Here is a 24,125-nt window from a genome sequence, read left to right as displayed (position 1 = left end):
TTCTTTTTTGTTATGACGATAGGTTCTTTTCTTAACCTCATGAATCAACCTCAAACTTTTCTTCTGCAGCTTCCTCACCTCTGTCAGCCTTCATAGAACTGAAGAGGGCTCGGGCCTTGCTCTGAATTAGGCTTTGGCTTAAGCGAATGTTGTAGCTGGTTTGATTTTCTACCCTAAAACTTTCTACTTATCAGTAATAAGGCTATTTTGCTTCCTTATTATTTGTGTGTTCACTGGAGGAGCACTTTTTTATTTCTTTTAAGAACTGTTCTTTTGCATCCATAAGTTGGCCAAATGTTTGACACAGAAACCTAGACTTAGGCCTAGCCCAAATTTCGACATTCCTTCTTCATTAAGCTTAACCATTTCTAGCTTTTGATTGAAGGTGAGAGTCACACAACTCTACTTCCACATGAACACTTAGGGGTCATTGTAAGGTTATTAATTGGCCTGATTACAACGTTGTTGTGCCTCAGAGAATGGAGACACCTAAAGAAAGGGAGAGACGAGAGAATGAGTGGTTGGTAGAGCAGTCAGAACATACACCTTTATTGATTGAATTCACCAACTTATATGGACATGACTAGTGATACTCTAAAATAATTACAGTAGTGCCATCAAAGGTCACTAATCACAGATCACCATAACAGATCTAATAAGAAGGAAATTTTGAAATATTGCAAGGATTACCAAAACATGAACAGAGACATGAAGTATGCACCTGCTGTTGGGAAAAGATGCTAAGAGATTTGCTCTACAGACACAGTATTGCCACAAACCTTCAATGTATAAAAAACACAGTATCTATGAAATGCAATTAAATGAAATATTCCTCCACATTCCTTTCAAGAACACACAGATCCATTTACCAAAATAGAACATATTTGGCAACATAAAGCACATTTAAGTCAGACAAAGTAGGATTAAATTAAAAATCCATAACAAAATATCTTTTAAAAAAAACTCCAAGTATTTAGAAACTAAATAAGACACTGCTAAACAAACTACAGGTCAAAGAAGATATTTTAAAAAGGAAGTTAAAAAGTATTTTGAACTGAGTAAAAATGAAAACACAACATATCAAAATCTGCGAGATGTTGCCAGTGTAGTATTTAGAGGGAAATTTATATGGTAGAAAGTAAGAACGGTCTTAATTATTTTAGCTTTCACATTAAGAAAGTAAAAAAGAAAAGCTTATGAAATCTTAAGTTAGAAGAAAAAAGAAAATAATAATCAGAGCAGAAATCAATAGAAAACAAAAAATCAAGATAACATGTTCTTTAAGAAGATAAATAAAATTTATTTTTAAAAACTATTATAGTACTGGGCAGCACCTGTGGCTCAAAGGAGTAGGGCGCCAGCCTCACATGCCAGAGGTGGTGGGTTCAAACCCAGTCCCAGCCAAAAAAACTGCAAAAAAAAAAAAAAAAAATTAAAAAATATATACATTACAGTACCATTCAAAAAAAAAAATGAACAAAACCAGCTATTCTGTTTCTCATACTCCCTACCCACCAATAATTTTTATTTTTCTATATGGTTTCACATAATCCCCCACCCTTAACGATTATAATCAAATTATTTATTAGATTATGTACCATATAAAATTGTCAATATTCAACAATTCTTGATTTATAAAAATGCCAACTTCATTTTTCATCTAAGAGATATAATGTAAATATAAACCTATTAGATGGTATATGAAGTTGCACTGCTGATTAATGGCACAGGACTATGATATACCACCCATATTGCCCCCAGCTGCTGAAAGTATTACCAACTAACATACCTCTTGGCTAAATGTCTTCTGAAGTCTATCCTCTGCTAAAGAGAACTACCTCTCCCAAGGTCCCATCTGCCTTTTAGAGGCAGCCTGCATCCCATAACTCGTCATTGAAAGATTTAAAGTCACAGCCCCCTTGTCTCAAGGTGAGTAAAGTCTGAAGGACAGGCCTCGCATCAGGGATGACCACAGGATTGACTAAGGCCTTTCTTGTGACTTCACAACCTCTGCCCAGTTTCACTATCCTTGGCTCCCTGCAGGTGTGGAATCCAAAGAGTAACTTGCCAGGATCTCATAGCAATCTACCCAATATATTTTCTATTAGAGACATCCTATCTTCGGTTTCAAATGACTTAAAGCAACAGTTAAGACTAAGCTCCACAGCAGAGACTAGAGAGCATGTCTGTGTGTCCTGTGTCCTTGTCCTGTGTCCTTTTGCCACTATCTCTGAAAAGAAAATTAGAGTCAGACCCCAAGATATGAAAACCTACATTTGTATAGAGTAACAGAGAAGCCTTAACTACTGGGATATAAAACCTCCTATCATTGAGAACAAAAACATCAGGGGGAGGAGGGATGCTTCAGATGCAACATTTTTATTTATTTCTCTTCAAACATAAAGTTGTGTTTGTTTTCTTTTTCTTTAAAAGGGAAAAAGGTAGAAAATGAAAGTGAAACTAAAGGAAATGAGAAGTTTTCCCCAATAAGGCCTTGCAAGAGTTAGGGCACTGTCAGTCCCCAGACTGCTGGGGGATGAAGGGTGAGCTGGGAACAGACACTGCTGAATTAGACCACTGGCTAAGTGAACAAAGAGTTTCTCGAGACAGAGAGCTGGTCATTGGTTCAGAGAAACAGAGACTGACACAGGCTGAGCATGGAATGAGGACAAAATCTCTGTCATTCTTATTAACTACCACGTATGAGCTGTGTGATCTTGGGGAAGTTATTTCATCTTCTATTTCCTTAGCTCAAACAGGAATAATTATATCAACTTCCTAGGATTGCTTTAAAGATGAAATGATATCATCTTCCTACTCACTCTGCTCCATGTGATTAATCTTCTCAGGAACTCATGGGGGTGTTTAGGAGAAAGTGAATTGTGATAACCCGACAAGGATCCAACAGAAAACTCAGTGAGACACTTGAGGGGCTTTTCTTTAATATTCTCTAAAAATCTGTTCTATTTAAGCTTTACTGTGTTCTGTTTTGCATTTTTAAGACACTACAGGCTCGGCGCCTGTGGCTCAAGCAGCTAAGACGCCAGCCACATGCACCTGAGGTGACGGGTTCGAATCCAGCCCCAGCCCGCCAAACAACAATGTTGACTGCATCCAAAAAAATAGCCGGGCGTTGTGGTAAGCGCCTGTAATCCCAGCTACTTGGGAGGAGGCAGGAGGCTCGCTTGAGCCCAGGAGTTGGAGGTTGCTATGAGCTGTGATGCTATGGCACTCTACCCAGGTGACAGCTTGAGGCTCTGTCTTAAAAAAAAAAAAAAAAAAAAAAGACACTGCAAGTATATGAGAGCAGTAAGCAGTACTTCTTCAAAGTAACATTATGATAGGGAAGGCACCCTTGCCCCTCAGAGCCCTGGCACAGCGTGCCTGAGGAGCCTTCCTCGGGAGCTTGAGAAGTCGATTCACTGGGATTCCCCACTGTAGAATCCCAGAACACACCCAAAATTTCACTAAATCCATGAGTTGTAATTATGAGTGCAGTGGCATCACAGCTCACAGCAACCTCCAACTCCTAGGTTTAGGCAATTTTCTTGCCTCAGCCTCCTGAGTAGCTGGGACTACAAGCACCCACCACAACGCTCAGCTATTTTTTTGTTGCTGTTTAGCCGGGGCCAAGTTTTAACCCGCTGCCCTCGGCATATGGGGCCAGTGCCCTACCCACTGAGCCACAGGCACCACCCAATTGTGACTACAGTTTTTGAGTAGAATATAAGAGGCAGAGGTCGGACATTTCTCCTAATGCAATCAAAAAAGCAATTGCCAAAAATGTCATATTTTTAAAGACATCAGAGATCTGTAGAAACAAAGAGAATTAGATGAATTAAAATTCAGGAAGGCAAAGGCCCTTTGTAGTTGGGCTGAGGTCACTGGCCATTTCATTTTCTCTAAAAACATGTGCTACACACAAGCTCAACCAGAGGATGGGGGTCTTAGACAAGACAGAGAAAAACCTTAGGGAGCCAAAGAGATATTAGCAGAGCCGTTGGTGGCCACGTGGGCTGACATGCTGGTTAGAATCCAGAGTAGCCCCAAACACACAGCAAGCTTTCTACATGGGATATATGCTTTGTGCTTTTGCCAGGGTCTGTGCCTGAAAAGGCTGAAGGACATCTCTATTTGTCTGCTGTACTCGGCTGCTCCTTGAAGGCTCTGTGGAAAGAAGCCTGTGATGCATAATTACAGAAGAAAGAAATCAGAAAAAATTGGGGATTTTCACTGCCTCATCTCTATCTGGAGCATGAACTCCTTCCAGGGAAGGCTGGAACCCATAGTCCTTCTCCAGCTCCTCATGTCCCAATCACTTAAGAATAACCCTCAAAGTAACCAATGTTGGAAAGAGAAAGAAGGGTGGAGGTAATTGAAGATATGCTGATTTCCTTCTCCTTTATTGCTGAGTGTCAAACACTCTCTCTCGAGGATGATAAGTCAAGGCACAGTGGTAAAAATTTGATCATTTTATTTTTCTTATAAGCAAGAAATCTGGAGGTCTGCTGATCAAGCTTAAATATGACCTCATGATTCCATCAGTGACCCGGGTCCTTCTTTATTTCTTTATAGCCATCCCTGGCCTCTGGCTTTTACTCTTTGAAAACCTCATGGTAACCTGATGGCTGTCAGGCAGATGGGAAGGGGACAGAGCAAAGGGCATATGCCTGTTGAGTCTTCCCTCTTTTTTAAGTGCCTGGGAGTGTAACTGGAACATAGCAAATATTATTTGTTTTGTTTTTTTTGCAGTTTTGGCCAGGGCTGGGGTTTGAACCCACCACTTCCAGTATAAGGCCAGCGCCCTACTCCTTGAGCCACAGGCACCTCCCAGGAAATATTATTTTTTCAGTGAATGAAATGAAGGAATCCTTCTTGGCCCTGCCTATAGAAGGTTAGGCACCACCTTACATCCTCTCAGAATACACTATGCTCAATCCTATGTTGTACACAACATGTGTTTTTAAATCTCCCATTCACTCGTTTCTCACCAGAAAAAGATTCACCTCTGGTTTCCCTAAAATCCTGGTACAGTTCCTAGCATACAATAAGAAGCACCTAATAAACATTTTTTAAATAATTGGAACAAATTAGTATATGTCTTAGCCCTTAACCTTTTTATTCAATAAGATATTTTAATACTATTCTGGACATGTGAGGGAAACAAACAAAGATCCATGTCCTCATGGATTTCTGAGTTTTTTGTTTTGTTTTGTTTTGTTTACTTTTTTGTAAAGATGAGATCTCACTATGATGTTCAGACTTATCTCAAACTCCTGGCCCCAAGTGCTTGGAGTGAGCCCCTGCATCCAGCCCTCATGAATTCTTTATTATAGTGGGAAGGGACAGAAAGTAAGTGTAAACATAACACTGTATATTACACTGTGGGTTGGAAGCTATGAAGGAGAATGAGAGGAGAAAGCAGACCAAGAAAAATGAGAGCCAGAATGAGAAGGGGCCAATTGCAGTTTTAATTACAATGGTTATGGAAGGCCTCCTTGAGAAGGTGACATTTGACCAAAAACTTGAGGAAGTGAAGAAGCTAACCAAGTGGAGATCTGGGGATATTCCAGGCAGAAGAGTCAATGTAAAAGCCCTGAGGCCAGAGGGGCCTGAGAGTTGAGAAGCAGCCAGGAGGCCAGTGTGGCTGGAGGGAAGTGAGTGAAGGCGAGGATTGAAGATGCTGAGGCTGGAGAGTCACATAAGACCCCCTAGACCATTATAAAAATTCTGATTTTGGGGCGGCGCCCGTGGCTCAGTGAGTAGGGTGCCGGCCCCATATGCCGAGGGGCAACAAAAAAATTGCTGGGCGTTGTGGCGGGCGCCTGTAGTCCCAGCTACTTGGGAGGCTGAGGCAAGAGAACCGCCTAAGCCCAGGAGTTAGAGGTTGCTGTGAGCTGTGTGACGCCACGGCACTCTACCCGAGGGCGGTACAGTGAGACTCTGTCTCTACAAAAAAAAAAAAATTCTGATTTTGGACGGCACCTGTGGCTCAGTGGGTAGAGTGGCAGGTTCAAACCTGGGCCTGGCCAAACTGCAACAAAAAAATAGCCAGGCATTATGGCGGGCACCTGGAGTCCCAGTTACTTGGGAGGCTGAGGCAGGAGAATTGCCTAAGCCCTGGAGTTGGAGGTTGCTGTGAGCTGTGTGACGCCACGGCACTCTACCGAGGGCCATAAAGTGAGACTCTGTCTCTACCAAAAAAAAAAAATACAGCTAAGGCTGTATATAAAAATTATGATTTTTACTTTAGGTGTATCAGGAAGGTCTTCAAAAATTAATGTTTAAAAATAATTTTTTTCGGGCAGTGCCTGTGGCTCAAAGGAGTAGGGCACTGGCCCCATATGCCAGAGGTGGCGGGTTCAAACCCAGCCCCGGCCAAAAACCACAAATAAAAATAAATAAATAAAATAAAATAATTTTTTTCATGGTACCCTAGCTTAATAAAAAGATAATGACATTAGCATCTGAAACTGGCTTGGAGAAGCCTCTCTGATTTGAAGTGTTGAATTTATATCCACATATAGCCACTGTTCAAAATATGCATTTTTTATTCTAAAAAATATTTTTTTCTATTGAACTCTATTTTCTACCTTAGAAAAACTCATTTCAATTTTCCTTAAATATGTCTCAACAAGAGTCATGCCTCATTCTTAGCTGTTAAAAATCATATAAAAAGCTTGTTTAGAAGAAATTTGTTGTGTATAGACTATGAGTGAAGGATCATAGATTGTATTGAAATGCGGGAGACAAAGCCCTCAGAAGCCCTAAGCTTTCAAGTACCCACTGTGATGATGGTTTTTTAAAGCTTAATTTCATAAAGGAAGACTTCAGGTAAGATTTCACAGTGAAATAAGTTAGTGAAATAACAAAAGAAAAAGAGAGACAGAGAGAGAGAGAAGAAAGAAGAAATAAAGGAGAAAAAGTCCTGGTGCAAAAATACAAAGGTTTTAGCAGAAAAGGCAAAGTAAAGAGATAGGAAGAAGAGAGAGCAGGAAAGAAGGAAGAAAGGAAGAGAGGAGGGAAAGAAGAAAGACTCAATATTTCAAATCTATTTCATCATCAGTTCTGAAGTGATATTTTATGTGAAACATGCAAATTTTCTTTCTTTCTTTCTTTCTTTTTTTTTTTTTTTGAGACAGAGTCTCACTTTGTTGTCCCCGGTAGAGTGCTGTGCTGTCATAGCTCACGGCAACCTCAAACTCTTGGGCTCAAGCGATTCTCTTGCCTCAGCCTCCTGAGTAGCTGGGACTACAGGCGCCCAACACAACACCTGACTATTTTTAGAGACAGGGTCTTGCTCTGGCTCAGGCTGGTCTCAAACCCATGAGCTCAGGCAATCTACCCGCCTCAGCCTCTCAGGGTGCTAGGATTACAGGCGTGAGCCACCGCACCTGGCAACATGCAAATTTTCTGTAAAAGAGAAGTGAAATGGTGACATTTTCCCTGGTATTACTCCATTGTCTTTGAAACTGTCCCAAAGCAGGGGGAATTCTGTGTAAAGGGGGAAAAATTCTAATGTACTAATAATTTTAGATCTTCCCAGCAGCTTCTAATTTTTCATGAATGGTGAATCATGATTCATCTAACAATATAAATGATGAATTACAGAAGGTGACCATTTATAAGATACTTTTGTTAAAGAATGTGATTTCCAGGACTAAACAGGGTCGTATAATTCATGATGCAGCTACCATATTCTGAAGTGGTTTCAGTGTTCTTGGGAATCAATGTCTGTTCCATAGTGAGCAGTGAAGTCAGGAGAGGGGCAGATCAGTTTCAGAGATCATCATAGACCTTCCCAGCCACACTATAAATTTCTTATCCTTATCCCACCCTGTTCTTGCTTCCCTGCTTTCTTGTACGTGCCAACCTCCTGCTGTGATTTAATATCAGCTTTACTAACCGCACTGTATTGAAATTACAGGCTTAGTCTTGCACATGGGGCAGCAAACATACCTCGACCTAGCTTATCCAAATATGAGAAAAGAAACCCCAGGCTAGAAGAATGGGACAAACTTCCACACAAACTGGGCTCTCTCCAAATTTTTTGCATGCTGGTTTTGGTATGTTAAAATCTTAGTGCTGCAACTAAGAGCCTGTTCCAAACAGAACCAACAGGGGGGAAAAACCACAGGGGCATGAACAAAACGTCAAATAATGATGGAATAGAACTTAAAACCCCACAATGACAACCCAGAGAAGACAGTAACAGTTACCTGATTTTCATAAAGAAGACAACAGTTTCTAAGTTTATATCTTCTGATCTTCCACATTGTCTGAGACAAAAGATAAAACAAGATTATGAGATTGTTCTAACTTTGAGTTTCCACCAAGTGTATTGCCCTGGTTTTCTGTTTCCATGACCCAATGAAAAGCAAGACAAACACACAGGAGAAGAGACTTTTTACACCTTAGGATTCTGCCACCTTTGAATGTATGAAATATAAGCCTCACAAGTTCCTGACAGCCATATTTCCCCAATTTGTAGTCGGCTCTGGTCTGCAACAAATTCATAATTTACAAATATTCTGAGCTCCCATACCTCCCCAGCTCAGTCTGGGAGTTAGTTTGTCCAATATTTTCTTTCATTGCCTAAGGTACCCCAGGATACTTCCAGTTATCTTCCTATTTACCTACGCTACTTATTACTGAAAATGGGGTTATTGATACTCACAAACACGAAAATTCCATCTAAAACAGCAGACAACTCAGCATATTTCCACAGCAGAGACTTCCCACTACTTCCAATTCAATCTGAAATAACTTAGCTTTTTCCATCCTTGGCTCAGAACCTGGAGCTGGATAAGATCTACAGTGGTGGTGGTGGGGTGGGGGGGTAGTATCAATACCCAGCTATGAGTATCTAAAAAGCAGATGGCCAGAAAATTAGATTGGGGTTAGCAGAAATAGTCTCTGATATTTCCGCATTATTAACATCTGAACACACATTTGTATATTTTGTTCAACAGATTAATTTGCAGAAATATAGCTAGCTAAAAGAAAAGTAAATACATACATACACACACTCACACTCGCACAGGCTGAAACACTGGTCCAGGGAATGCAGAGTTACAGTGCTAAAAGAAGTCCTGCATTTGGAGCATTTAACTTGGCAAATACTGAGTTTTAAGAATAAGTCTAGGTTAAGGCTGTAACATTCAAAGAAAGGTGGAAAACATTTAACAAATTCTATCTAAATCCTAATTTTTCTGGGGCTAGCTTTGATGACTGCAGAATCTCAAAAGGAGCTCTTCCTACACAGCTGCAAATTGCTTCATGATCACCTTTGACCTTTACACAGAGGAAATTGAGAAGTTAGCTGATTTGATCAAATTCACACAACAGGAAAAAGAAAAGGGTATAGCTTAGAATTGAACTCACAATCCTTTGAAGTCCAACAAGGTGAAGATGCCTCTAGGATTTAACAGGCTCAAAGTCTTTCATGTATTTTGAAAAAGAAATGAAAAGTAAGATGTTAAATCAAGTGTAATTAAAAGGGACAGAGCAGGCACAGGGAAAAGGGAAGTACCGTAGACCACTTGTACCCACAATAGTAGTAGAATCACGCTAAGAGTGGTCACTATCTGTTCACTTAAAGGTAATTTCTCAAACAGGAAGAATACGACTAGAAACAAATAGCCAGTAAGTCTGACCTCAATACTTAGTAAAGAATAAATATATAAACAGACACAAAAGCAAAGCATTAGAGAGAACATGAAGAAAGCCAGTTAAGGTATTCCTGAGCAACAGGTGGTGTGGCTCTGGAAAGACTATAGCATATCAGGTGACCTGATGCAACTTTCTAAGAAAATCATATAAATAACTGGAAAAAAAATTAAAGCAAATAGTTGTCACTATTAATCACTTCAATGGTTAGTAGTGTGAATAGAGACAAATCGATGAAATGGTGTCATTAGAAACTTAAAAAGTTCTTATAAACACTTATTGAAGTCTTTCCCTAATGTTTGAAATAGACCTTCCTTTACAAATCCTCTGCATGCTAATCTTTCAACCCCTCTGCTTTTGCATTTCTGTCATGCAATAGAACATCCCATACCAATAATGCATCAGTGTTCCTTTAGCATAGTTGTCCATGTATTTGGATCTGGGATTAAGGGACTGGCTTCAGTACCTGTCAGATTTTAGCTGCAAAGCATGGTCAACAGTAAGACGTGACTACTCTCCCCTGTTGAAAAAATTACAAATGATAGAGCAGCGGTTCTCAACCTGGGGGTCGCAACCCCTTTGGGGGTCAAATGACCTTTTCACAGGGTTCGCCTAAATACATCCTACATATCAGATATTTACATTAAGATTCATAACAGTAGCAACATTACAGTGGCAATGAAAATAATTTTATGGTTGGGGTTCACCACAACATCAGGAACTGTACTAAAGGGTCAAGGCATTAGGAAGGTTGAGAACCACTGTGATAGGGTAATAAAAAGTAAAAATCAATCAAATGTGAACTATTTCAGACACAATATTAATCTAGGATTTCATTAGTATTTTCAAGAAGACTTGGAGAATTAGCTTATTCATGAGAATTTAATTGCTAAGGTGAAATTTAGGGTGAATGAGGATTATAGGAAGGCATGAGCCCAGTTCACTGATAGTCTCACATGCCATTTTCTTATAAACTCTAAATTTATAGAAAGGAGGTATTTTTTGTTGACCTTAAGACTAGAACAGGATGAGAAAAAGAAACTAGATCCTTATCTTGCTCAGTTGCATTTACTGAGATTATTGAATTTCACCGAGTTGCAGGTATTTGCTCTTAGTAAAACTCACCAGATTTCAGTTTTCTTTATTATAGAAAATGAAATCATAAGCAAGTCTAAAATGTTTAATCTTTTCATTTAAAAATTATTCAAAGTTACTGTTTGCACTCTACATACACAGAGAAAAATCTTTCCGAACTCATCTTTGTTGAAGCTTTCTCAAGTAAACTTTATGAAATTTAGCTGAAACACTGCTGGTAGCCCTGCCTATAAGCCTTAAAGAACCTGGATGCTGCAGGAACCAAAAAAGAACCAGGTAGTGAGCCAGGGTAGTCAGGAGCCATCAAAGATCCAGGTAGTCTCAATTCCCTAACCACTGAATGGTTATGCTAATTCAACAAAGCTGTCTAGGCCTCATTTAGAGTTTGCAAAGTTTCATGTCTACATACAGGATCCATTCTCCCATGAACTTTAAACATGTACAAGGTGTCTGCTTGCTGAAGACCAAAGTGTCTCCCTTGCAGCATTTTGAACTTTCCAAGGAGTGCTGAGTGCAACGCAGAAAGGGGCAAAGAACAGATACGTGTTGATTTTGTAGTAAGTGCAGCAGCACTTTGCTTTCTGTCCCGTACTTCCAGAGTTCATCATCCTTCTGTGTTCTTTCCTCAGTAGATTCCTCTCTGATGGAATCTCTCCCTTGTGTCCGTCTGCCTTACTGGACTGTAAACCATTAGGGCGGAGATTCATTCCTCTTTGTATTCATAGTAACTTGTGTCTGATACATTCTGAGAGTGCAATTAAAATTTGTTGAAGTAAGATATTTTGTTTCAGTGGGTCAAAATATCTGTTCATGCCACAGACACATCCAGTGTAGACATGTTTTTATTTTTTTATTAAATCATAGCTGTGTACATTAGTGCAATCAAGGGGTACAATGTGCTGTTTTCATATACAATCTGAAATATTTTCATCCAACTGTTTAATATAGCCTTCATGGCATTTTCTTAGTTATTGTATGAAGACGTTCGTATTCTGCATTTAGTAAGTTTCGCCTGTACCCATTCTAAGATGCACCGTAGGTGTGGCCCCACCAATTACCCTCCCTCCTCTACACCCTCCTCCCTTTCCTCCCCTCCCTTGGCCCTTTCCCCATATTCTTGTGCTATAGTTGGGTTATAGCCTTCATATGAAAGCTATGATTTGCTTCATAGTAGGTCTGAGTACATGGATACGTTTTCTTCCATGCTTGAGATACTTTGCCAAGAAGAATATGTTCCAGCTCCATCCATGTAAACATGAAAGAGGTAAAGTCTCCATGTTTCTTTAAGGCTGCATAATATTCCATGGTATACATGTACCACAATTTATTAATCCATTCGTGGGTCGATGGGCACTTGGGCTTCTTCCATGACTTAGCAATTATGAATAGGGCTGCAATAAACATTCTGGTACAGATGTCTTTATCATATTGTGATTTTTAGTCTTCTGGGCATATACCTAGTAAAGGAATAATAGGATCGAATGGCAGGTCTATTTTTAGATCTCTAAGTGTTCTCCAAACATCTTTCCAAAAGGACATGTTTTTATTTTTAAGATATAGTTTTATATTTATCATTGTCCCTTGTCCCACAATTTCTAATATCCACAACAAAATTTTGGCAATATACTAATGGCTCAATCAACATTAATAGTAAGGTTGAAAATGCCATTACGCAAAGCATTCCCTACTGGTATTCAGGTAGCTGGAGTAAATAGAACCAAAAGATAAAGTCAGCTCTGCAAAAATAATAAGTTCCCCCATTTTTGCCATAAAAATTGATAGCTACAATCTGAAATGTTTTATTGAACCAATCTGATTGGTATCTTAAAATACAACATTGGGAATTTTAGGACAAAGAAACTATCCTGTTGCTACTATAATGGGGGATGCTTGCCATGATCCATTTGTCAACATCCAGAGAATGCACAGCATCAAGAGTGAACTCCAATGTGAAGTATAGATTTTAGATAATAAAGATGCATCACTACAGGGTCATTATTTGTAACAAATATATCACACTGATGAGGGATGGTGATGGTAGCAGAGTTTGGGGCAGGGCGAGAGGTGGAATGCATGTGAGAACCCTCTGTACTTTCCGCTTGGTTTTGCTATAAACTTAGAACAAAAATATAAAGTCTATCTTTTATTTTTTTAAAAGATAACAATAAGACTACATGAATATGCATGAAGATTTCCTTTTCTTAGGACTCCAAACTAAATACTTAAGCACAATTTCACACAGGAAAAATAAAACCCAGATTGCTGTGAAAGCCACTGTTTCTTCTTCTGGCTTTTTTGAAGTCCTCTACAATCTCAACCCAAGTCATTGATTCAATAAAGTTGCTAGGACAGTTCATTTTTACAGTTTATGACACTCTGTGTGAGATTGATAGGAAACTTTCAATGCCCGATCATGGACTCATCTGCCATGGCTGGTACCTCTCGACCAAATTTGCCACATTCTGCAGAATGTGCAAGGGCCAGCAAGCAGCCTTTTGGAGAACAGCTACATTAGCGTGCCCCTGAGACGCTTCAACAGCCAATTGGGATACAGGTATTTTAGAAGGGCTCCCTCTTTCAGGAGTTTATTTCTCTATATGAGCTTGAAAGCATCCAGTTGTAAATATTTAGCTTAAAAATCTGGATTAGGGTAGCAAAATGTTGGGAGGTTTAAAGCAGTTTTTTAATTCAGAAGACGCAAAATGTATTTTGAAGCCATGTGAGAGGTTCCTGAGCTGATGTCAGAGAACATTATTTCAGAAAACTATTTTCCCTCTCTAAAGAAGGTCTGGCTTTTTAACAAGTCAGGAACCCACCTTTCCCAGACTGACTGGGTCCCCTAACTTCTGCTGCTGCTCTCACTGTCACGCTCGTTAACATCCAAAGGCACTATGGCTGCAGAAGCACACTCTGAAAACAGTACTGTATTTGGATGATAATAATAGTAGGCCACTAAAAATAACCTTTAACTTATTTTTCTCTAACAGAATTTCATATTATCTAGTGGAGTGAGAGATCACTAGATAAACCGGAGCAATGCTGAAGATTTTAACAGGAAAGTAAGCATGGACTGAACCACAGGAAGCGCTCAAACACAGGTCTCTATGCCATCCGCCCGTGTGCCCCATCAGTGTTGTTTAGGTCATTCGCGAAGCGGTGAGCTCATCTGGCAAGTACTCTTTCTTAATGCACCCTGTTATCTTTCAACTAACACATAATTATGCATGTTACATACAATTAATAAGGTCATGCTGTTGACATTTATGACTCTGTGCAAGTGATTTTTATAAACTTGTGAATGTGCTTCCTTCAAATATTTTTTATCTTGATGATAAAACCAACACAGAAAAATTAATACTCTCTTCCCTTTTATCAGCTTTACCTCACACCATCAGAAGCCTTTTTAAGTAAAGGCTGTTGTCCTTTCTGGGGCAAAAGATGTTTAAGTTGAACTGGATGCTGTATAAATAAGCCATGCCGTGTAAACTCTGTAAGCTTCTATTTCACTAAAACCCTCTGCCCTAATAAATAATTAGTCCTTCAGTTCCTTAGGTTTTTTAAAAAACTTTAATATTAATTAAACTAGACTACATCTCTCTAGAGATACTGACAAAATTTGGAAGATCATCACCTAAGGAGTATACACTTTTGGTCTATGTAAATATATTTTTATTTTGCCTTAAGTAGTTTTTCCTCAGATACTGTGTGATTTTAATATCAATATTCTTAGATATCACATCTGTGTGTTAGTCATACTTTTATTTATGGATTTGCTTTTATTTAACTTATTCTTTTCTTTTCTTTTTTTTTTTTTTAAAGCCTTCTCCAGCAGCAGACCCAGGTCCTGAAAAGGTGGGTTCCCGTCCTGGGATATGTCCAAGAGGCTCGTCCACATCAGGGTCATCTTCGTGTTCCATCAACCAGTCCATCACAGCCTCGATGCCTATGAGAGCCAGAGCCTTCTCCGTGCGTCCCCAGGAGAAGCCCATCTCTATGAGACTCTCTAGAGCCATCAACTCTACCCTGGCGCCGCCACCGCCGCTTTCGTGGGGACCTGGTGTTGCAAGAACAAGAGCAGAAAGGATCGCTGCGGGGCTAATCTTCCCCCAACACTTCAGGCCAGGCGCTGGCTCACTCACCCAGCTCTGGACTAGCCGGGGACACAGACAAACTTATTCTTTTCTTAAGCAGTAATATACAAAAATTAGTATGGTACATTAATTATATTGCTAATAAACATTAAAATAATATTGCATCTTAGAATAGGTACAGGGGAAACTTACTAAATGCAGAATACAAATGCCTACATACAATAACTAAGAAAATGCCATGAAGGCTACGTTGAATAGTTTGATGAGAATATTTCAGATTGTATATGAAACCAGCACATTGTACCCCTTGATTGCACTAATGTACACAGCTATGATTTAACAATAAAAAAAATAATTTATTTAAAAAAAATAATATTAAAAACTGTGTACCCCTTAAAACTATTACATATGGCACCAGTAGGATTCTTAGCATGCACCTTGAAAACACTAACACGGAAATTTCCTGCCGTAGAAATAAAGATGCAACCCAGATTGGGAAAACATGAAAATGACCTTTCCTAACTCTCCTTCCCACCAGACAGGTGCAAAAATAATCAAACAGTAAGTATTTGTTTACTTAGCACTGCTTCCTGAAAAAAAAAAAAAACACACTTTAAAAATATTGTCATCATGAATCCTATGTATTTAATTTTGATATTAGGACAATTCATGACCTAGTACATGGTGGGGCTGGGGGTGGGGAATGGAGAGAGAGAGGGAAGGATGGAGGGAGGTGGGGTCTCGGTGTGTGACACACCTCTTGGGGGCAAGACACAATTGTAAGAGGGACCTTACCTAACAAATGCAATCAATGTAACCTGGGTTTCTTGTACCCTGGATGAATCCCCAACAATAAAAGTAAATAAATAAAATAAAATAAAATATTGTCATCAGATGAATTTTGTAGTCAAAGATTATCCAAAGCATAAAGGGGCACATGACTCTAATGTTGAGCTTCTGTGTGATACAATTAACACACCAAATGAAACATTTGACTGGAATGTACAGCTTTTAAGAGGAAGCAAGGATCTTCTGGAACCAAAACCTGAAGCTGTCAATGCTCTGACATGTAGTACGTGTGTGTGCCTCTGAATGTTTAATTTTCTTTCCTTCTAATCAAGTGACCTGTTCTCATTTGGTTAAGTTTCAACGAGAAGCCATCACTGTATGCTTTTTTTTTTTTCAAGATACACGTCACAACACACCAAGAAAAGGGGAACTTCCAGTGTCTGTGGTAATATCACTTGATAAACAGGCTCCTTTGAACAGCAAGCGCCTGGCTGCCCTCACTATATAAAGCAGCAGAGACATCGCCTAGCCAATATTTGCAGTAAGAAGACCATGCGAGCAGCAGCCATCTCCACGTCAGAGTTAGACAGAATGCCAGGAATGTTCTTCTCTGCTAACCCTAAAGAATTGAAAGAAACTGGACATTCACTTCTAGATGACAAAACGCAAAAAAGGAGGCCAAAGACTTTGTAAGTTCATTCAGGATCTCACTTGGTGAATTTTAATGTAGGTTTTCTTGAATGGCTAAAGGATTGAGGAAGAATGGAAGAGAACGTGAGCATTTAGTTTGCCCGGATCAGAGCAATTCCTCATTGTGAGTTATAAGTAATGTTCAGTTGTGCTAAAATATAAATCAGGATACAACATTATATTAGATGGTAATTTTTTTCTAGAGATTGGCTTATAAAAATGAGCTTTATCTTAATATAGCAAAATGTTGTATCAACTATTTTTATTATTGCCTTTTACTATCATCTATTGCATATTTTTTCTTCTTATAAACGTGATGAATTCTAGTGAAGAAATATGAATATTCACGTTTGTGTCTTTTGTAGTGGAATGGACATGAAAGCGTACCTGAGATCTCTGATCCCACATCTGGAATCTGGAATGAAACCTTCCAAGTCCAGGGAAATGTATGTACACTAACTTATAAAACTATCATTATTATTTACAAGAGTAGCCTATGCATTTAGCACTGTCTTTATGCTAGGAAGAGATTAATACTGTACATATTAGACTTCATTTCTTTTAAGTAACATGTCAAATAATATTAGACTGCATTAGTGCAAACATAAATTAAATACAAACGTGCATACACACATATTTGCTATTTTTTCTCTCTGTCAGATTTTTATCTATTTAGCATTTTTCAAACTTTATTGCCAAAAATCTTACTAATTTACATAATTTTTTTTTCCCTACAGACTTTCTGCTGCTGAAGTAACGCAGTGGTCTCAATCTCTGGAAAAACTTCTTGCCAACCAAAGTAAGTATAGATGAATTACAATGTTTCTAGATTCAGCTCAGTACCCTAATCGATTAGATGCATCCAGTTAAATATTGTATTCTAGGTAGGATAGTGTGCAAAAGTTGTAGTTTTTCTGTGATCACTGATAACTTTGGCATAGTACACATGCCCCTTTGTAAACAGGGTGGTCATAAAATCCATGTGTAATTTTAGTGCAATTTTAGTGCAATTTTTTTTTCTTTTTTTTTTTGTAGAGACAGAGTGTCACTGTACCGCCCTTGGGTAGAGTGCCGTGGCACCACACGGCTCACAGCAACCTCTAACTCTTGGGCTTACGCGATTCTCTTGCCTCAGCCTCCCGAGCAGCTGGGACTACAGGCGCCCGCCACAACGCCCGGCTATTTTTTTGTTGCAGTTTGGCCGGGGCTGGGTTTGAACCCACCACCCTTGGCATATGGGGCCGGCGCCCTACTCACTGAGCCACAGGCACCGCCCTTAGTGCAATTTTAAATTGCACACAAACTTTATGATCCACACTTAGCATGCTTTTAGACAAATCTGCCAACACCATTAGATGTTTTTCCATGGATCCCTACAGAAATAAAATTAAATATTGTGCTGGGGGTTTGAAGTTTAAAGGTTTTAAAAGTAAGCCAAATATCAATATCTCAACACGTGAAATATGATTCTGAAAGCTGCTTACAGAATGCACTTTGGTACAGTTGGGTGGTAAGACTAGGATACGTTCATTTAATTAGTTATTTATCATTCATATATTCATTAATTTTCTGGTTCATGTGGTAGGCATTTTAGAGGAACTAAGTATTTACTATTAAAGATTTTTAAGTACAATTTTAAATAAGATCCCTTACTGCCTTGAAGGTCAGGGAGATAGGGTTAACTAAATAATTATAGTGTATATAACATGACATATGGTATACACATAGACATGATAAAAGAATTTTTAAACACAAAGGGTCTTGTGGCCTCGTGGGGATTTTCTGGTGAGAGAAGGTTAAGAATAAAATCAGCTTGCCTTCTCCTTGTCAAGGGTAATGCAATTTTACTGGGCTTAGGACCTTGTTCAGAGATGTTGATAAGAACCACTTCTCCCCACCAACACCCTAAAGACCCTTGCTTGAGAATCAAATAGCTCAATCTAGTTCTTCTATCTTATTATCTGACATAGTTTAAAATTCAATAAAATAAGTAAATGGCCTAGAAACTGCCTCTATAAAAGTCTTAGTAAACACTAGCTAATATAATCAGTAATGATGTACATAGATAATACTAATATGTAGGCCTAATATTTTCTGGCTAATATGAATTAGATGGGGAAATTATATTTGTTAGTTATCAATATGATAGTAATGCCCTTTGCCAATGATTGCTTCCCTAAAATATTCTACATTTTGGCTAAGAGTGATTATACATAAGAAAAGAGGCTGTTCCATAGTCAAAACTAAGCAGCTGTATGACTGTGGACAAATTTGTTTGGCCCCAGATTCTTTTTCTATGAATGAAAGAAAGTCTAAAGCTTCCCCATCTCTGCAAACTGTGACACAGCTATTTCAGCATCAGCCATATCTTACCTTTTTACAAAAGGAAGGCAATAAATAGTATTTTTTCTTACAAATTTCTTCTTCAATTTATTCACTAGTTGGCTCAATTAATTATTTTAATCTCCTTTCTTTTAGCTGGTCAAGATGTCTTTGGAAATTTCTTAAAATCAGAGTTCAGTGAGGAGAATATTGAGTTCTGGCTGGCTTGTGAAGACTACAAAAAAACAGAATCTGATCTGTTGCGTTGCAAAGCCGAGAAGATCTATAAAGCTTTTGTGCATTCAGATGCTGCTAAACAAGTGAGTATGAAGTTCATTAGCACTGATTTCTTTGAAAATGAACTTAGATACAGAAACGACATTTAACATATATAACAAGATGAAATCCTTTATGGTTATCATGATTTTCTTTCTATATATTTAGGTCTATAAATATAGTTCAGTGTAACCAATATCTAAATTTTTGTATTTGTGAAGATTTCCTCACAGTATGATGAAAACGTTGATTTTGCAAAACTAGCTAATATGATGGAGGTAGGGGGAGGAGTATGGTGACAGTGGCCAGAATTTCTTTCTTTCTTTTTTTCTTTTTTGTAGCAGTTTCTGGCTGGGGCCAGGTTTGAACCTATCACCTCCAGTATGGGGCCGGTGCCCTACTCCTTGAGCCACAGGCGCCACCTAGTGGCCAGAATTTCATGTCAAGGAGTTCTTAATGAACTATTCCATCTCAGATAAGGATAAAAATGCAGATTAGTTTGACATATACAATCACAGCAGCAAAATACATTTCCAGTTATCGGTATTATCACCTTCAGTCAGGGGTCCTCAAACTAGGGCCCGCGGGCCACATGAGGTGGTGTGATTGTATTTGTTCCCGTTTTGTTTTTTTACTTCAAAATAAGATATGTGCAGTGTGCATAGGAATTTGTTCATAGTTTTTTTTTAAACTATAGTCTAGCCCTCCAAAGGTCTGAGGGACAGTGAACTGGCTCCCTGTTTAAAAAGTTTGAGGACCCCTGTCTGAGAGGTCTAAGAAAAAAAAATAGCTGCACAGAGAGCTACCTCCTCGTATAAATCTTAAATGCCCACATCACTACTTGCAATTTATGTACTACCTAGTTTGGACATTTAAATTTTTCAAGTTTTCTTCTTTTACATCTCCCAGTTATACTTTATCTTGGAGCAAAGACCTTTTTGTGATAGTTCTTTCTATCTCCTCCATTCCTAGTATAGGGCTCATTTAGAAAAAGCATTCAAAAGATAGTCAACCTGATTTAAATGAAGCCTTAAAATCACTTTTTTCAAAAGACACAGCAACATCATAACATTTGCTATAAATAAGAAGTGTATATCAACCAATAATGATTTCTTTTTAGATCAATATTGACTTCCACACTCGAGAATCTACAGCCAAGAAGATTAAAGCACCCACACCCACGTGTTTTGATGAAGCTCAAAAAATCATATTTACTCTTATGGAAAAGGACTCTTATCCCAGATTCCTCAAATCAGATATTTACTTGAATCTCCTAAATGACCTTCAGGCTAATAGCCTAAAATGACTGGTTCTAAGCTGAAAGGAATTAAAAGATGGTATCAAGTACAGAAGGCATGTGCCAGTTTGGCTCCTTGGGTGGACGACTTGGCCTTTTGGGTGACTTAACAGGCCCAAGGACGAACAAATGACTGAGGATGGATTAACATGGAAGTTATCCAGGCAGCGAGTTGAAGAAGCACATGCAATATGACAACTGAAAGACTATAGAGGGGAGATCCAATGGTACTGTCATACAAAAGGGTGGAACTCTGTATTAGAAAATCCCTCAGGACCAAGAAGGCTGGGCAGCTCCAGTTACACAGACACTGTGAACAAAGGTTATTAAACTGATTACAATAAGCTATAAGCTCCAAGGTCAATTGAAATTTATGCTGCATATTATTATATAGCATTTGTATTGAGCTGCTGAAATCTTATTAATTTAGAAAATTAGTTGAAATAGATGTCTTTTAAAATTGCCATTCATTGACACAAAGCTTTTTAGGTGTTATTTTGTTTATTTGATTGTTTTTGGCTTGGACAAGATGAAGAAAACAGTGTATTTAACTTGAGCTATTGCTCTTAACACCAGAAAGTTAAAATATATCTGTAAATTAAATTATCAGTGCTAAGAAAAATATGAGTTTTGTATTAAAATATAAAAGCAATTTCTGTGCACATTTCCTTGCTATTTTAAAAAGCTAGCATTTATTCCTTGGATTATAAAAAGCAAGAAAGAATCCCCTGTCTAGCATGTCTTCAAGTTCTAAAACTATTATTAAATTAATACTGTGTTTTATGTGTTAAATTGGACAGAATTCATCAGTTTTCTACCTGCTATCATAATGCAAAAAAAATCATACAAATGTAGTTGAGCTTGGAATCAATGAGAAACTGAAGAGGTCTTTAAAAAGGGGACAGAAAAGTTATTTCAAGAAATAATATAATCAACAACACATTTTATTGTGATTTAAATTTATAAAACTCAGATGTATTTTCTCATTTAATGTTTGTAGCAATGAAAGCGAAGACCCAGAAAGTTTAAGTTATCAGGTCCCAAATTTAGCTAACTCTCAATATGACCTAGACTGTTAAAATGAACACACATTTCTCTCCTTGGGGATCCCTTACCAGACTGACTGAATTAGAATCTCCAAGGGGAAGAATACGGAAATCTATATTTAAAAGGAAACCCTAGGTGATTCTGAGGATGATCTAATAACACAAGCCTGGGAACCTGGGGAAGAAGGGTCAGTCACACTGCCAGGGACTGCTAAGGAGTCTTCGGAGTAGACAATCTGTGCAATACTGCCACCCACTGACTAGAAGACATTTAGACAGGAAGACTTAACGTCAGCAACAGTTCTAAGTGTCACCTAAACAGCAATCACCAAGAGATAGCCAAAAAATAACCTAGTTGTACATATCTGGTTGATGCTGTACAGCTGTGATCCCCATCCACCTGTGATCCACATCTTATTCCATGATCAGTCAACCACACACCATATGAAATACTGTGGATAATCCCTCTATGAGATGGCCCAGTCATTAGGCATAAAATAATAGCAAGGAGCAATACATAGATCAGGTGTAAACAGCATTATACTTGAGTTTCCATGGGCCAGAGTCTACACTGGCTTTACGTAATGCTTTATTCCCATTGTTTACCAAGTCATATTTCTAAGTTTCTCTAAGAGAAACTTAGAAAGTGAGTCCAATTTCTTCTCCTTCTCCTACTCTTCCTCCTCTGCCTCCTCTATTAGGTATCTTTCCCCTCACTCCATCACTAAATTTTGTTAATTATTTTTCTACAATTATTGTCACAGTTAGCATACTGCCTGCTCATTTTTATTACCCCGTCCTACTATAGGCTTCTGGGGCCACCCAATTCATGCAGCATACTCTCCCTCTTTCTAGCCTTTTTCTTTAACCCATCCTCTGAACTACCATGAACATCCTCTTCTGAAACACAGATTTGGCTATGTAATTTCTCAGGACATATGTAAAAAAAAGTTCAAAAGTCTCATTCTGAAACTCAAACCCCTTCCACTGGGACTGGTATAACTCCTATTACTACTCACTCAGTATTCTTCCTCCCTTGAAGTCACACCAGATTATTCATCTCTCCTTTTTTTTTTTGAAACAGAGTCTCACTATGTCACCCTCAGTAGAGTGCTGTGGCGTCACAGCTCACAGAAACCTCAAACTCTTGGGCTTAAGCAATTCTCTTGCCTCATCCTCCCAAGTAGCTGGAACTACAGGGGCCTGCCACAACACCCGGCTATTGTATTGTTGTTGTTGCAGTTTTCATTGTTGTTTAGCCAGGCCGAGCTGGGTTTGAACCCACTGAGCTACGGGCACCGCCCATATTCATCTCCTCTTAAACAAGCTTGGGCCTTCACTATCTCCAGGCCTTCGGTTAAACTCTACTCTCTCTCTAAAATGCCCTTTCCTACCTCCTTCCAGTTTTCAAAGTCCAAGCAATTCTTCAAGGCCCAGATAGATAGAATAAAATTATTTTTTTACAAAGACTTTTATCACCTTATACCATTACGTAGTTATTTTCAATGTCTAGTGGAGATGAACTGCAGTCCCCATAAACACATGACACTCTGTTCTATTTTTCCTACTACTGTCACATCACACACACAGAGCAGTCATACAGAAAACGCTTCTGGTCTTTGTCTTGATAAAATGCCATGTTAAAGAGCCAGACCATTTTAATCAGATGACCTAAACAAGCATCTAAGATATTTCTTCATTTTGAAAAAAAAAAATAGTATCCTGGCCATTTAGATTCAAGGTAATGTAAAATACATGAAAAGATAATTTTCTTTTTAGTGACTTTTTTTGTTATTCTGTTATTATTTCATAAGATCATTCATAGAAATAGGACAAGCCTTGGAGACATTGACGATTTCTGTAAATATGTTCCAGCTGCACAATCTGAGGTTTTCAGCTTACAGTCTATGTCCAGTTGTGATGCTAAAGCTGTGGCAGTAAACAACACACGTAGTTAAAACTCACTGTCTGAGGGGGCAAGATGGTGGTCTAGAAGCAGCCTGTACACACCACGCTCACGGTAAGGACTGGAGGTGGCAAGTCCTGCAGATCGATCATCTAAGAGGCAGCATTGTGAATGAAAAAGAGGCAAAGGAAGCACCCAAAGTGTAGGAGAAGGAGTAAGGCACCTCTCAAGCCAGAGCCCAGCCAACAATCTGAATGGGGCAGGTCTCAAGCCAGAGCACAGTCAACAAGTGCAGCCTGAATGGGGCAGGTCTTAAGCCAGAGTGAGCTGATAATCTCCACTGCCCATAGGCACGGGCAGGGCTACAGTCAAGCCACAATGGCTGGCAAACGCGCTGCCCACAGATCTATCCTGGACAGCTCTCAAACCAACGTAAACTGACAATCGCTGCTGCCCGTGGGCATGGGCAGAGCTATATTCAAGCTGAAATCAGAATAGGAACTCTGGCAACGTGAAAGAACGAGTAGTTTTGATTTCTCCAAAGGATCACAATAGGACTATAGCAACAGAAAAACTAAAGAAAATTGTTGAAATGTCAGCAATAGAATTCAGAATATGAATTCAGAATGATTTCAGAAAAATGAGATTGAAGAAAAGTTGAAAGCCAACACAAAGAAGCCAAAAAAAAAAAAAAAGTTTCATGAAATGAATGAAAAAAAATGAAAAGCTTGTTAAACAGACAGACAACATAAGAAAAGATGTAATAGAACTTAAAGAAATGAAAGAGTCATTTAGGGAATTTCAATATACAGCAAGCAGAAAACTTCAACAGGCTAGACCAAGCAAAAGAACATCAGAGCTCAAAGATGTGGCTTTTGACCTGACCCAGTCAGTCAAAGATGAATTAAAAAGAATAAGGAAGAATAAACACTCACTTGGAGAAG

At 38.7% G+C, this 24,125-nt stretch overlaps 1 protein-coding gene across 1 annotated transcript; it reads left to right on the top strand.

The window, feature by feature from the left end:
- Positions 1–16,135: 16,135 nt before the first annotated feature.
- Positions 16,136–20,987, top strand: RGS1 (regulator of G protein signaling 1). Its single transcript, XM_053607644.1, has 5 exons — positions 16,136–16,333; positions 16,700–16,780; positions 17,072–17,133; positions 18,813–18,976; positions 20,053–20,987. The coding sequence occupies exons 1-5, from the start codon at positions 16,197–16,199 to the stop codon at positions 20,236–20,238; spliced, it is 630 nt and encodes a 209-aa protein (XP_053463619.1). The 5' UTR covers positions 16,136–16,196; the 3' UTR covers positions 20,239–20,987.
- Positions 20,988–24,125: the final 3,138 nt, after the last annotated feature.

This window comes from Nycticebus coucang, chromosome 10 (genome assembly GCF_027406575.1).
Source record: "Nycticebus coucang isolate mNycCou1 chromosome 10, mNycCou1.pri, whole genome shotgun sequence".
Lineage (NCBI taxonomy): Eukaryota > Metazoa > Chordata > Mammalia > Primates > Lorisidae > Nycticebus > Nycticebus coucang.
The sequence above is the reverse complement of the archived record's forward strand: the minus strand, read 5'-3'. Positions and strand labels throughout refer to the sequence as shown.